We start from the raw sequence: 14,874 nt of genomic DNA, 5'->3' as shown, positions 1-14,874 counted from the left end.
CTTCCTGAGTCTGGCACAAACCTCCTCCCCAGCTGGGTCCCATCCTCACCCACTAACAGTGCCTACTCCCCACCGCCCCTTCCCTCCCACTGCCCCACTTCTCCCCTTTTTCAGTCATATCTTTCCTCCTTCCTGGGCTGAGGGGCAGGAGGTGGATTTAGCACAGGTCACTGGTTTCTCATTCGCCCCTTTCATGCCTCTTCCGCTCCACTCGCTTGTCTGCTGCTGCATTAACTGTTCAAATCACAGCACAGTGTAGGGGTCCTCCCTGCATGCTGCATGTGTCTGGCCAGGTAAGTGGGGCTGGGGCTGGTCCAGAGCGGGTCAGTTGCGATCAAAAACTGAGGTGCAAGAGACAGGATGTCTGAAAGAGAGACAGCAGTGGAAACTCCCCATCCACGCTGCAGCCAGCCACTTGCGCCAGCCAGTCTGGCAGTACCCAGGCAGCTCTTGACAGAGGAGGACACTCTGGTAGGACATTATCAGGGCTCCCAGGGTGGCCACCCTGGAGCTCTCCAGTCAAGGAGAGTTTCCCAACCAGCTGGGGCTGCGAATGCCCCTTGGGAGCTGGGAGTCCAAGCGGATTCGCTCCACTGCTTTTGTCCCCCAAGAGAATAAAGATGGCGGAGTTGTGAAGAAGCCGGGAGCTCCACTGACCATGTACAAGGCAGAGCAGGGCAGGACAGAACCACACTCTCTCCCTGGCGAGAGAACAAGTATCGGAGCTCGTGTCGGAGGACTCAGGAGGTGTGTGAGGCCAGAAGGCTGGTGCAGTGGGCACTAAACGAGGCGCCAAATCCTCTTGGGCTGTGCCCCCGGGTGATGGCTGAGGAGGAGACAGATGTGCCCCTGGAACTCTGCAGTGTAGAAACAGACTGTGTGACAAAGAGTCTTTCCCTGGTCCAGTAGGAACTCTACCTGCTGGGGGTGCATTAGAACAGGTGGGGGCAACACACTCACAAGAGGCCCCCCAGTCTATTCAAATATTAATGTAACAGCATTATTTATGCTTTACAATCTATTCACGCTTATTATTACTCATGATGCATCATAAAGTGACGCTTGACTTGATTTTAATGAAAGCACAATGGGACACGGTTCTTTTGTTCCATGAAAGCGAACTGTTAAATGAAAATGGAGTTGTGGAGCCTGGGGGTCCCTCATGCCTGGGGGCCCTGGGACAACAGGCCCTTATTTCCATATGTTAATTCACCACGGCGGGATCACTGGCAGAAAAACAGTCAGTGGGAGGCAGCTGACTTAGGTGCAGAGGAAGGGGAGGGAACCCAACTTACAAAGTACTGGAAGACTCCCAGGCAAGGATTCCTGTAAGACGGGCGTGTCAGTGGCCGCCCAGGAGAGAGTCAGGTGCTGCCCATCTGATTAGCAGAGACCCCATGGCTGGCAACATGTTTCTACTGGTGGTGCACAACCGCACATTCCTCAGTGCAATTAACAAAATTTATTTTGCACCTGGGTGGAAAAGACTAGGAGGAACACTGCTCCTGGGTGTGTATTGTAATGGAGGGTGCAGGTCTGCCCCAGCATGAAAAGCATCACAGAGTCTGGGATTTTTCCCATTCACCTGCCACTTTTCTCCCTGCTCCAGAGCAGTGATTTGGGTAGCTGCAGTGTCCTGGTACCCTGCACCAGGCATTGCAACTACCTCCTGGGGTCGCCAAGCCTGAGTGGGACTGCTGCCCTGCACTCAGGGCTGCCACAGCTGGAGCAATGGGCAGAGCCCAGCCCCGTGGGACACAACCAGCACCTGTCCTGGGGGGTGGATGCAGAGCTGGCATGCTCACCAGTCCTGCGCCCTGCTCTCCCAGCCTCCCCCTGCCGTGGTGCCCATTAGAGTTATGGGGTGGGGGAGGGTACTGTCATGGGACGGAGCCGCAACACTCACCCATCTGTTGGTTCCTTTTCCACTGCTACGGCACCCGGGGGTGGGACTTGGTGCAGACCAGGCCTTCCCTGCCCTGAGTCTCCGCCTCCCAGAGGTGTTGTGAGGACACAGCCATTGGGGCTGGATGCTGCTGTGCTACAGAGATGAGAACTGCAGCAGCAGCTTGAGAAGAAGCAGAGCAGAGAGCAAAAGGGCCATTTATACAGCATCTCTGCGCTGCACCGCCAGGCTGCGGATGCACAGCCGGAGGGATCTCCCCAAATTCCTCTCCCACTCTCCAGAGCCTGGCTTTAAAATGCTGACTCTGGGCTGCAGCAGCAGGAAGAGAGGGATCCGCCCGCCCAGCTCGCCCTGTGCGCCCTGCTTGTGCTACATGACGCCCCAGCCTAATGCTCGCTCGTCATTTGCCCTCTTGGAAAACGCAGCCTCCCGCAGCAAGTGTGAACCATAGAATTTATCTTCATCTTCATCTTTATCCAGCCCTGTGTGGCTGGCAGGAGCTGGGGGAGATGGACCAGCCTGGTGGGGTGCCGCCTGCCCCAGACCATGCCAGCCTGGGGCTGCTGCAAGTACCGCTCCTCCTTACCCCAGCCCTGGGACACCAGCACAGCCAGGGATCACCAGTCACAGCTGTTGAGCTAGGGGACAGGCCTAGTGGTTAGAATAGAGAGTTGGATGCCAGGATTCCTGGGTTTAACTCCTACCTTTAACAGCACCCGGAGGTGAATCAGTGCTCTGTGCCTCAGTTTCCCCTGGCTATAAGGTCACTAATGACATTTCCTGACTCCCAAGGGATTTATTACATCACCCTTTGCGCCCCACCCTCCACAGTCCAGGGTCCCTCTAAATTTTTCAATCCATGAGCAGAAAAAAAAAATTGTTCTGTGCACCCCAGGATGTGCGGCTGTGCACCACCCATAGAAACACAGGGTGCCGGCTGGGGGCGCTCTGCTAGTCAGCTGGGCAGAACCTGAACCTCTCCTGGGCAGCCACCCCAGCACTCAGCTTCCAGAAAACCCTGATCCAGTCCCTGATATCCCTGGTCCCCGTGGACCTGGGGTGGGATTAGAATTGACTCATGCATCTGATGAAGCGGGTCTTTGCCCACGAAAGCTCATGCTCCAAAATTTCTGTTAGTCTATAAGGTGCCACAGGACTTCTTGCTGTTCTCGAAGCTACAGACTAACGCGGCTCCCTCTCTGATACCAGTTGTGACCAGCTCCATATCCCATTCCTACGCACACTTTCTCGGGGTCAGCGGGGCCCCCTGACCTGGGGCTACACCCTCTAGAGAGGTGCAGGGCCCTGTGCCCAATTCCCAGTGGGCCCATCTTCCAAAGACCCAAACCCACCAAAATATGAACCTGCACAAGGAAAAAAGAAAGCCAGATGTGCGGCACGAGGGGAGCTGCCCACAGGTTGCTTAAAGCACTGATGCAATTGAGCAAGACTTGCATTTGAAACCAACCGTAACGACTCGATTCTCAAATATCGCGGTACGGGCAGAACACGAGCCCTGTTAGCACATGAGCCATGTAACCCTGTATCCCAACCAGGCGCCTGCATGGGAACGCACAACTCCCCCGGCTGAGAAGTGTGGTGTCAGTGTACGTCCCAGGGCCTGCGCGCAGGGTCCTCGCACTAGTGCAAGAGATAGCGGGAAGTGTGGGAGAGTTAGGCTGGTGGTTACCGATGGTGCAAAGAGCTACACGGCTTGTTCCCCCAAATCTTCCCAAGTAGATATGCTACGCCAGGGGAGCTGAGATGATTTATAAATGGATCGTTAAAGATTAGCCAGGCCTTCTGTAGCCCAGGTCAGGTTACCTGCATGTCCTTCTACACTGGCTCAGCTTTAAAAATAACAGCATGACCTCGAGGGCTGAAAGCCAGAGTGGGGCAAGGTGGGGAGCCCAAGCAGTAAGATCTGGAGGGAAAGAGCTCAGTGGCTAGAGCAGGGGGCTGGGACACAGGCGGGCTTCTGGGGCCTGGCCTGGTTTGGGAGGACAGTGGAGTCCAGGGATGGGAGGAGGCTGGGCTGGGAGTCAGGACAAACAAAGTGGGTTATTGGCTGAAATTAGCGCGGGGTCTGAGGACTAGAACGCCTGGGTTTGACCCCAGCTCTGCCAAGGCCTTACAGTGTCACACTGGGCAATTCCTCTTCCTGGGTCTCCCCTTCCCCCACAGCGACCCCCCCGCCCATCCCCCCAGACCTCCTCTCCCTCCCCCAGAGCGGCCCATCCCCCCAGCCCTCTCCCTCCCCCAGAGCGACCCCTCCGCCCATCCCCCTGTGCCTCCCTCTTCCTCCATTCGCCCCCACAGCCCTCTCCTCCCCCCTCCCGCCCCCTTAATCCTCCCATCCCCCATCCCTGCTGCTCTGTTCCTCCACCGCCCTATACCTCCTACTCCCCCTCCCACCCTTACCGACCCCCACTGAACCCCACCCCCCCGCCCCATACAAACCCCTCCGCCCCCCCCCCCTCCCCGCTCCCCGCGCCCTACCTGCCCCTCCCCTGCCCGGAGCCCCGGATCGCGCTGCGGCGGCGGACGCCAACCAGACTCTCCGCCCGCCTCGCCGCGCCTTTGTCCCTCCCCCGGCTGGGGGAGCCGCGGGGCCGGTGCGGTGCGGAGCGGAGCGGAGCCCCATGGCGCGGCCGCTGCCCGGGACGGGACCCCCCGCGCCCCGCCGCTGAGCCCCGCGCCGCGCCCGCCAGGATGCCCGAGCCGGGCGCGCAGGAGGGCGAGCGGCAGCAGCGAGCCCCGGCGGACGCGGAGCCGGCCCCGGCCGGGGTCTTGGGTAGGTCCCTGCGGGCGCCCCCGGCAGCGCGGCGGGAGAGCCCCGCCCGCCTGGGCTCGACCCCCCGCAAGCGCCTTGGCGGGGTCCCCGCGCGCTGCAGGGCACTGGGGCGCACAAGACTGCGGGCTGGGGCCGCTCTGCAGGAGTCCCCGGGGCTGTCAGTGCAGCCGGCGGGACACTGGGGCGCGGCGGGGGGCAGGAGCTCTTCCACGCAGCAGGACGGGGGGGGCCCTAAAACCTGGAGCATGTGGCCTCCCCCCACCACTTCATCAGGGCCTGGCCCGGGCGTGTGGTGGGCTCGGCCCGGTCGGGGCGTTTGGGGGGCGCTCCAGTCCAATGGGATCTGTGCATGGGGGGGGTTCCCCAGGCCCCTGTAGCTGCAGGGTGGGTGAGAAGGGAAGGACCCCGCCAGTGCCATGCCCAGCTGGCACGCCTGCAGCATGACCTAATTGGTGCCCTCCCAGGAAATGGGCGCCTGGGCAGCATAACTGGCAGTTCCACCCTAGTAAACAGCCGCCCAGGCAGCGTGGCGCCCAGTCCCCTCGGGCATCCCTGGCAGGCCGGGGCGGGGGGCGTATCGGTACCAACCCGCTCTGCGGCGTCCGTGACCTTAGCCTGGCGAGCCCAAGGTTAGCTGCAGGGGAGCCCGGCCACGTGGCTCCACCAGCTTTAAGGCCCCAGGAGATGAATGGGAGGTTAAGCCCAAAAGGGGCCGTTGATCCCAGGGGAGTCTCGCTGGCCATGACCGTGACCCGTCGTTTCTAGCAGGCCGGGTTTTGCTCTGGTTCGCTACCCTAGAGTCACTTCCCTTACACAGGGACTCCCGCATCCCGGGGGGATAACAATTGGCTCTTGGGGGCTCTGCGGGGAACCGCCAGCGTTGCTGTGGTGTCTGTTCCCGCCTGGAGACGGAGCCAGGACTTCTGGGTTCTACAGCCCGGTTGTGCTGTCGCGTCGCTGGAGGGGGGAGAAGCCGGGACTCCTGGAGGAGTCCACTCTAGTGGATGGAGCTGTGGGGGGCTGGCCCACAGGCCTCCTGGGTTCCTTTCCTGCCCCAGCTGCTCACTTGTGCGGTGACCTTGGATAACATCACCCCTGCCCTGCGTGCGGCAGGGATGCTATTTACCTGCCTCTCATCCCAAGGGGGCAGTTGTCAGGTTGGTAAGGTGCTTCCAGGGAGAAGCGCTAGAGATGGGCTCTGGATTATTATTCCTGCTCAGTCCCCTACCTCAGGGATCTCTGCAAGGCCTGGAACTGGAGTGCTGCAAACCTCGCTGGCTGGCACATGATCCTGCCGGGGGGGGACAATTACCTTACCCAGAAAGACTCGCCGTTTGTGTGGCTTTTCTGGGGACGCAGTGGGGTGTCTTGTGAGCTAGGGACTGGATCAGGCATCCCCTTAGAGCCAGGCTAGCTGACCCGATCGGGGCCAAGCCAAGCATGATACAGATGCAGACTCAGCACCAGGTGCAGCTTGGCTCAGTCTAGCAGGACTTTCCTGGCACTAAGCTCCATCTCAGTCGGATCTGCAAATGGAAAACCCTGGTGGAGGCAGGTTCGGGCTCCCATTGCACGCAGCCTCCAGGAGCAGGTGTGGTGCTGGCATTGGGGGAATGCAAGGACAGGGCCCCTCCCCAGCTGCAGGAATGGCGGGGGAGGATTTGTGCGTTGCTCCCTGGAGAGTGGAGCCCAGCCCCACCCGCATGGCTAAAGCAAAAAGCCCCGGTCACAAGCAGCAGCCGTGCTGGTCCTGGGGACTCCCAGTTACTGATTACATACATGCTCCCATTCCACGTGGGCACGGGATGCGTGTTCACACCCAGGCGTGTCAGTGCACATGCAAGCTCGGCGCGTGTGGGCTTATACTAGTGCGTGTGCTGGTGGGTGGGTGGGGTCTGAGTGTGAGGGTGTGCCCCTCCATGAGTGTGCATGGGTGTGAGTGGTGCACGCATCTGGGCGAGCAGCACCCCCCTCCCAGTGCTTCCCCAAAGCAGCACTGCCTGCCTGCTTGGAGCCCTTTGTTTCCCAGCCTGTGATCACAGTGCTTGGAGCGAGACGTAAATAATTCACGGTCGGCAGGAGACGCGCTCCCTAGAATCACAGCTCGAGCTCCGGGGGCTTCGCTGCAAGGGGCAGAGCCCCCTGCGGCTGGCTGAGACCTGTCCCAGCTCCTGCGGTGCAGAGCTCCTTTGAAGTCCTCGCATCCTGGACCCATGCTGGCCTTCCGGGTGAGCAACGTGTGCTTCTAGTGTGGGTCCCTAGGCTAACAGGACCAAGCCCAGCCTCTGCCAGGCGGGGGTAGGCCAAACCTCCTCCACCAGCGAGACTGGAGAGGCAGGCGGCTCCAGCCCTATCCGCCCCATGGGCAGGGACGCCCCTGCTGGGCCCAGCTCTGGCAGGAGACCTGAAGTGTGACCACAGAACGGGCTGAGTTAGGACTCCTGGGTTCTCTTCCTGAGGATGTGGGGCTGAGAAGCTGCTCTTCTGGGTGCAGGTTCCAGCTCTGCCACGTGCTCAGTAAGCGAGCCTGTGGGAGACTTTGTCCTGCTCATTGCCTCAGTTTCCCCATCAGTAAAACAGGGATGAGACTTCCCGACCATTCAGAGCCGCTTGCATGGAAGGAGCTGTGTACTGGTAAAGCAGAGAATTGCGAGTCAGACAGCCGGCTGGATCCTTCCCCAGCACTGCCCCAATTGCTGCTGTTTGCCTGTGAAGGAAGAACCTTTAGGCATGACTTTATTCTCGCTCCTGTTTGCCGTGGGCAGGAGTTATTGTCTCTGTTTCCCAGCTCCGATGAACAGGATCTCGCTAGGAATAACCATCTGGAAGAAGCTTGAGACAACAAATGTACTTTGGATCCAGGCACAGCTGAGAAGCGAGTTCTTGACCTGCTGGGATGGAAAAGGGCTGGATGTGAAGCAGGGCTGAGACCAGGGTTCCCTCTAATTTTTTCCGTCTGGGGCAGAATAAATTTTATGTGCGCCGAGGCATGTGCGGATGTGCACCATAATAGAAACACAGGCTGTGTCTGTGGGTGCTTTGCTAATCAGCTGGGCAGCATCTGAATCTCTTCTGGGCTGTAGGAGAGGGCCAAACCCGTTGTAGACAGATTCCATCCTTCCACCCACACTCTGGATGGTGTTGAGTGGATGCAGGAGTTCCTTCACCTCCTGTCCTAAATTACTGGGTTGTGACTGTTGGTAAGGCTCTTCAGGCCAAGTGTGACGAGTACTGTATAATATAGCGAGTTGAATGGGAGGTATGTGCATACCACCGTTCTCTGTTGCATAGAAGTAAACTGCTCATCTGTATGCCATAGGCCCTACACAGCTAACTGTGCATGGTGGTTCTCCTTCAGCTTGAGGGGTAGCAGCTTGGGTTTTTGGAGCCCAAAGATCAGAGTTCACATTCAGGCTGTAATCGTCACTGAGCAGGGAGCCCTTTACTTTCAAATGTTTCTGGTGGTGTAAGAACAAGAGCATGCGGGGGGCAGGGTCGGCACCATGCTTCTCTCTCTGTTTTTCCAGACACGGGCGGAATAGATTTTGTTTGTGTTCTGAGACATGTGAGGATGGGCACCACCCATAGGAACACAGGCTGCCAGCTGGGGGCGCTCTGTTAATCAGCTGGGCAGCACCTGAATCTCTCCTGGGCAGCCGCCAAAGCGCTGGGCTCACAGGGAACGCTGGTCTGTGCAAAGGCTGCGAGGCCGCTGATTGACGAGGGACCTGCAGCTGCAGCTTCTGGGTAAGGGAGCCAGAGAGGGGACAAGAGAAACCCACAGACTTGGGGAAATGGAGGAACAGCCACATTACTGCACATCAGTCAAGTGCCTTAATGAACTCGACAGCTGCAGTGAGGTGACAGGGAAACCACAAGTCAAACTGGTGTCTGGGTTGCTGACATACAAGGGAGGTCACAGTTTCATTGTAACCCTGCTACTGCATCCATGTGCCTACCAGATCCCCGGCAGCTCACCAGGCAGAACCCCAGCACTGGGCTCTGCCATCAGCCAACCCTGAGCACGGCTGGATTCTTCCCTGCGTCCTGCTTGGCTGCCACATCCCACCCCAGAGGTGGCTGCATTTTGACCTGTGGATCATTTTGCTGCATGAAGGTTCCCTCCGCACCAAAGATGAAGGATTTTACTTTGCTTAGTGTCACCGTGGCCCTCATGCTCTAGGACATAAATGAAGTGCTGGCCGCGGCCAGGAAGAAATCTCTCCTGTGGTATCAGGCTGCTGAGTGCATTGACTGGCGGCAGAGCCAGAACGCGGGCTTTGAGGCAACGTGCTGTTCTGGGGGATGTTCCTCTGCTGGTCTGTAAACAATGAATGTGCATGAATAGGACAGGACGGGGAAGCAGGTGCAGCCATCTACACTCAAGGGGCTGGTGCCGCACCCACTGCAGCCTCTCCTGGATATGGGTGATAGAGGAACCCGCTGGGCTGTTTTTTTAGTATCACCCAGTTCATCCAGGCATCACTCACAAGTCAGGTCTCATCAGAGGAGCTTCCAGGCAGAGCCGCCGCCATGTCCCCATCCCCCATGGGATGCAGAGGCTGCCGCAAACAATGCTCTTTGTGAGGTTCCCTGCAGAGGGGCCGGATCCTCAGCTGGTGTCAAGTAGCCTGTGGGAGTAACTCCATTGGAGCCGTGGAGCTGTGCCAATGACACCCATGGGAGCTGGCCTGCAGATTGCTAGAAGCAAAACTCTGCGAGGAATTCAGAAGAATCCTTGTACTTTTCTTCTTAAAATGATTTACAGAAGAGCGTCTGATTTCCAAGACCAGCATCTGATGAATTGAGTCTGTGCTCACGAAAGCTCACGCTCAAAACTTTTCTGTTCGTCTATAAGGTGCCACAGGACCCTTCATTGCTGTTGCAGAAGAGTGGCATTTATCCCCATTTTGCAGCTAAAACAGAGGCAGAGGAAGGGAGGTGATTTCACAATGTCACCCAACAGTTCCCAGGTCTGCCACCAGCTTAAGTCCATACTCCTTAGGCCAGTCAAATATTCTGTCCACTAGGCAACACTGCCTCTGTTGACATGCCACCTTCTGCCTCTCTAGAACAGCACGGTCATGTCCAGCATCTCTTTGTCTTTTCAAACTATCCTGACTTCCACGACCAGCACAGTGAAGCAGTCAGTATCTGTCACACTGCATGGAATCACAGATGTTACATAGGTTATGTTTGCTGACAAACAGGCTTCCACCCAGCTTGAGTTCCGGCTTTGTCTCCTTTGTTTACCAGAGGCCACACCCTGGTCTGGAACTGTATATTAACATGCAGGCTATTACTCAGCTAATTTTACTCAAGGTAAATTTACTGTTACTGTATTGGAAAAGGGTGCAAAAGTTTACCAACAGCCCTGGTGGAATCTCCTGCCTGTAACATGCAACCCTTTGTCCAGTTATCAAACCTGCTGCAGGCTTATTTGCTGTCCCAAACCGCTGTATAGAATTGCTGTACAGCTGTTAAAAAGCTGTTCTGGCCCAGAGGCAGCTGCATTTTAGGGACTGCAGGAAATGATCCCGGCCCATAGTTTGCCAGGCACGGTGAGGGCGAGTACAAGGTTACACACCACTTGAGTCCCATTTAAACTCTGGGCTTCAATGGGACTTAAGTGGCTGGTACAGAGACTATGTCAAATGCACACAGTGCTGAAGTGGTGTCTAGCACCAGCCCCGATGCACAGGGGTGAATATCCCCCTTAGGGCAGAAATGACCCAGTGGCAAGTCAGGTCTCATTCACCCTCCCTCTCCAGCATCTTTGGGGAAGCTGCAAAGCAGGGTGCTGCTGGTACTGGCCATCCTAGACAGAAACAAAGCCTCTGGGGCAGCAGCCGCGTGGCAGGACCGTGTTTCAGGGCAGCTGTTGCTGTGGTGCCTTGTACAGAGGCCCAAGGGCTGTCGCTGATGAAAGGCAGAGTCTGATCGTTCGTAAACAGTGGCCTGAGGTTGTGTGAGGCTGGGTCAGTTTTTTTCACATCCGAGCTGGAGCTTTAAGGATTCCAACTGCGGGGCAGGGAGGAAAAGATCACTGGAACAGATGCAGACGCCTGCTGCGGAGCCTGAGCTTAACCCGGGCTCCCTGGCTGGGCCTCCTGGAGACAGGACGCGTCAGGCAGTGCCACCCGCGTGAGCCCCGGCAGAGGGCCGGGAGGACACAGGCGGGGTGGCAGGAGCAGGCGAAGGGCATGGGAGAGCCTTGACCCAGTGCAGTGGGCAGTGCTAAGGGCTGTTTACCTCCAGCCCGGGGAAAATCCCCAGCCAACGAAGCCAGCGGCAGGAAATCGCTCAGCCAACCGCCTCCCGGCTCCCTGCCCCTCCCCGCTACAGCTGTGCTGCAGAGCTCGGGCACCCACAATGCCAGGCCTGTGCACTCCGTCCCAGACCTGGGCGGCAGAGCCCTGCGCTGTTCTGTGCCAACTGAGGGCAGCTAACAGTGCCTGGGGGCGAGGGGAAGGGCAGCGTGTGGCCCGGCCGGGCAGGGGTTTGGCCAGGTGTCAGGGACCAGGTGTGCGGCCCAGCCTGGAGTGTGCCAGTCTGCTCCACCCCAGCTCCTGCCTCTGCTAGACGTGGGCCAGCCACCAGCTCTGCGCTCAGCCTCCTGCCCCTGGAGGAACAGGAGCAGCCCCAGAGCACAAGCCCACCCCCTGCACTGCCACATCTTCTGATGGGGCTGCCCAGCCCTGGGGCTCTGCAGGACCGGGCTCTGGCCCTGTTAGGGTTCCAGTCGTGCTCAGAGCTTGGAGTGGGGGGCCCTGCCGGTGGGACAGACATCAGGGTTGTCCTGTCCCATGCACGCCCCAGCCCGCTGCCTCTGGCTCACCTGGGGTCCCCCCCGGCCCTTTGGGGAGATGACTGCACGGTCGACGTGCACCTAGAGCAGTGTGCCCGACCACCTGCTCCTCCCCCAGCCTCTGTCCTCCAGGGGATCAGTCCCCAGGGACACGCCCAGAGCCCGCGGGAACCCGGGGTAAAGGGCAGCCAAACTGTTGGTGCTGCTGGAGCAGAGGGGGCTGCGCAGAGTTCCCCAGTGCCCGAGGGGTTACATGAGGCCTTCGCCCACACCCGGCTGGAACAGGGCCGGCTTTCAGCAGCGCTCTCTCAGCTGGCGAAGCTTGAGGCCTGTTCCCACCCCCCTCTCCCACTCACTGCCCAGGGAATGCCACAGTGAATGGGGAGCGAGGCACTCGGCCCCTAGAAGAGCAGTCGGAGGAGGGAGGTAAAGGGTTAACGCACCTAGGACACGGCACCCGCTCCCGCTGACAGGTGAAACGAGTTTGGTGGGTCTTAGCCTAGGCGCTGGGCTGGAGCAGGGCTTGGCACAGTCGGAGTTTGCACAAGGGAGAGAGCAGACGGAAATGACAGGAGGCTGTGGGGCAGGATTACGGGGCGTCGGCAGAGCTGGGGGTGAGCCTCCCCCCCCCACAATGCCCACTCTGCTTGGGTCCGGCTGCTCTCTCGGAAGCCTTCACTCTCCCCAGGGCACAGACTTGGGGCAAGACCCAGACGCAGGCCAGGGGCCTGTTGGATCCACTCCAGGGAGGGTCTCGGGCCCAGCTCGTGGGGCACTCAGGGCCTCCAGGGCACAGTCCCCCTGGCCACGTGCTGGTGAGGGGCCTGGCGAGAAACAGGGGGATTTGGGGCTCGCTGTGGGACAGGGATCGGCCCATCTGTCCCGTCGGCCCAGTCCCCCAGATTAGGGGGTAGCTGGTGAGTGGGGCTCAGCCCCGTTCTGGGAGCTGCCTGGCCCTGCTGCCCCATTAGCTTTGGGGGTGGAGGAGCAGGTCCTTCCTGTTGGCACCTGGACCTGAGCCCAGCTCTCGGGCTGCCTCCCCACTGGGCCAGCAGGCCCAGCCAGTTCCCCAGGGTGGGGCAGGCCCAGGATGATTCCCCTCTTCCTGCCCGGTGCCCTGACAGCCGACAGCTCCTGCCTCTCCGGAGCCCTGCTGCCCCCAGAGCACCTGGGCGTGTGCAGCTGGGCTGGGCTGAGCCTAGAGGCCCACCTCACCCCTGGCACCAGCCAGCCCCCGAGAACAGAATGGGCTCCAGCCGGTGGCCTCCCCCAGGCTGGGAGGGGGCAGCTTGCTTGTGTGCGGCCCAGTGCAGTGGAGGTGGGTGTGTCTGCTGGGGCGGGTCACAGTTATAACCACCCCTGGATTCCCCACGGACCCCCTCCCCGGCCGCCCTGTGCCCCATGGCTTTGGGGGCGGAACCGAAGTATCAATGTGGTTTGGGCCACGGGTCCCCACTAGGGGCAGCTTTCCCTGCTCCGAAGAGCTCCTGGTCCACAGGCCCAATCCTGCAAGATGCTGGGAGCCCTGGACTCCCCCTGGCGCTGGTGGGCGCCGAGGGAACTCAGCCTCTTGCAGGATGAGGCCTGGGTGCGCGTGCGTGCCCCCCAGGCAGGGACAGGGCAGGGAGCTCCTGCAGCGCAAGGCAGGGTGCCTGAGGGCACCAGGGGGTGTGAGCCAGGGCACCTCTGGGCTCAGAAGTCAGGCCAGGTGCACTGGGCTGCTTGTCCCAGCCAGGCAGGGAGCCGAGCTGGGCAGGAGTCCGAGGCCTCCCCCGGCGGCGGAGGGATTCTCAGGCGGGATGAAAGGAAGTAGCCGGCGGGAAGGAGAGTGGGAGCAGCCCCTGCTCCGAGTGGGGCTGCTACTGCGTGGGGCCTGCCGCAGGTTTCCATGGAGACGGGCTGCGTTTTATCCTTTCAGTTCCCCCATCTTCCCAGCTTTGGTGGAGCTGCGGCTGAGGAGGGGCCGCTCTGCCCTGGGCCCGGTGCTGGGGGGGTTGTAGGTAAGACACCGGGGAGAGGGTGACGGGGGACTCCCTGGGGTGGCGGATTCAGGGGCAGGGGGCCAGTCTGGGAATTGCCTCCTTGTCCAGCCTGGGGAGGGGGACGGGGCTGTTAGACTAGGCATGGGGCTGCCATGTGCCTTGCGGATGGACGGCTCCAGAGGGAGGGAGCAGCTTTGCCCCGCAGGGAGGCTCTGGGCTGACCCAGGTCCAGTGGCGTTCGCCGTCCCTGGATGAGCGTGGAGTGTTGGCCAGGCGGGGTCCTCCCTGGAAGTGCCAGGGTGACGCCAAGGCCCAGGCCAGGGTGAGCGTAGAGAGCAGTGGGGAGTCACTCCTTAGCTCTGCCAGGCTGAAGGATGTGGCTGTCTCACCTGGGATGCTGGCGGTGGCCCCTGCACTGGGCTGGTGCTGGAGGGGGACGGCTGCGGACGAATGGAGCGGGGATATGGAGTCACTGCCCTGCAGGGTCCCTCGCGGCCACCCCCGGCGCCGGAGCCGGAGCTGGAGCCCTTCCAGCTGCGCTTTTTGCTCCGGCCCCACAGGGTCCAGCCGCCCCGATGCTGATCTGGGGAGAGGCTCCAGCTTTGCCAGTGCCACTCAGCTGCCGGCCCAGCGACTGGCCTGCTGGAACTGGGCACACGATGGGGTGGCCTGTGCCAGCCCCTGGCCTTCCTGGGAGAGACCCCCCAGGAGCCGACCGAGGGGGAGCAGAGCTGGGATTCCAGCCGAGACTTTTCTGGGGAGTAACGGGGGTATGAAGAGCGGGAGCAGGTGGCTGCGAAGAGGGTGAGATGCAAGAGGAGCCAGCTGGAGCCTGCTGACTCAGTCTAGCCAAGGGGCCGCGCGTCCCTCGCGGGGACGGCTGCAGGAGACCGAGGGGCCCGGCAGCGCTGGGGGAACGGGTGGCAGAGGAGTCCGGCCTGTACGGGGACCCAGACCCAGGCCGACGCCTCGCTGGGCTCTGCAGTGACTCAGTGAAGGGACCCGGGTGTTGCTGGGGTGGCTCAGAGGAGGCCCTGGCTCCGCACACACCGAATGGGACAGAGGAGAATATGATCAAGCCAATATCCACCCCCTGCCCAAATCACTGGGGTCCACCTCGCTGTTGGGCAAACCCCCTTGGAAAGGGCAGAAGGAGGGCGGGGCCCAGAGACAGGAGACAAGGACATCTCTTAGTTGTTTGTGTTGGGGGGGGGCGCTAGGGACCCCAGTCACTACCCAGGTGCTAGGTGCTGTACAACACAGAGCCCAGGGACAGCTCTTCCTCTGAGGGTTCAGCCACCTGGAAAGACTCCTGCAGACTGGGGCTGGTTAGTTGGGAGGGGAGATGGATACACAGGGGCCTGAGGAAGGCTAACCACAGGTG

General features: G+C 60.3%; 1 protein-coding gene across 5 annotated transcripts in view; it reads left to right on the top strand.

Moving 5' to 3' along the window:
• Positions 1–4,393: 4,393 nt before the first annotated feature.
• Positions 4,394–14,874, top strand: part of ANO8 (anoctamin 8) — a 33,539-nt gene continuing 23,058 nt past the window's right edge. For 4 of the 5 annotated variants that reach the window (XM_074978527.1, XM_074978528.1, XM_074978525.1 and 1 more), the window contains exon 1: positions 4,394–4,700. In XM_074978527.1, the coding sequence (XP_074834628.1) occupies positions 4,619–4,700 (82 nt within the window). In that variant the 5' untranslated portion in view covers positions 4,394–4,618. The remainder of the gene's footprint in view (positions 4,701–14,874) is intronic. The other variant, XM_074978526.1, reaches the window with a different exon arrangement.

Source organism: Carettochelys insculpta, chromosome 27 (genome assembly GCF_033958435.1).
Source record: "Carettochelys insculpta isolate YL-2023 chromosome 27, ASM3395843v1, whole genome shotgun sequence".
NCBI classification, from domain to species: domain Eukaryota; kingdom Metazoa; phylum Chordata; order Testudines; family Carettochelyidae; genus Carettochelys; species Carettochelys insculpta.
This window is presented reverse-complemented; position numbering and strand designations above follow the sequence as displayed.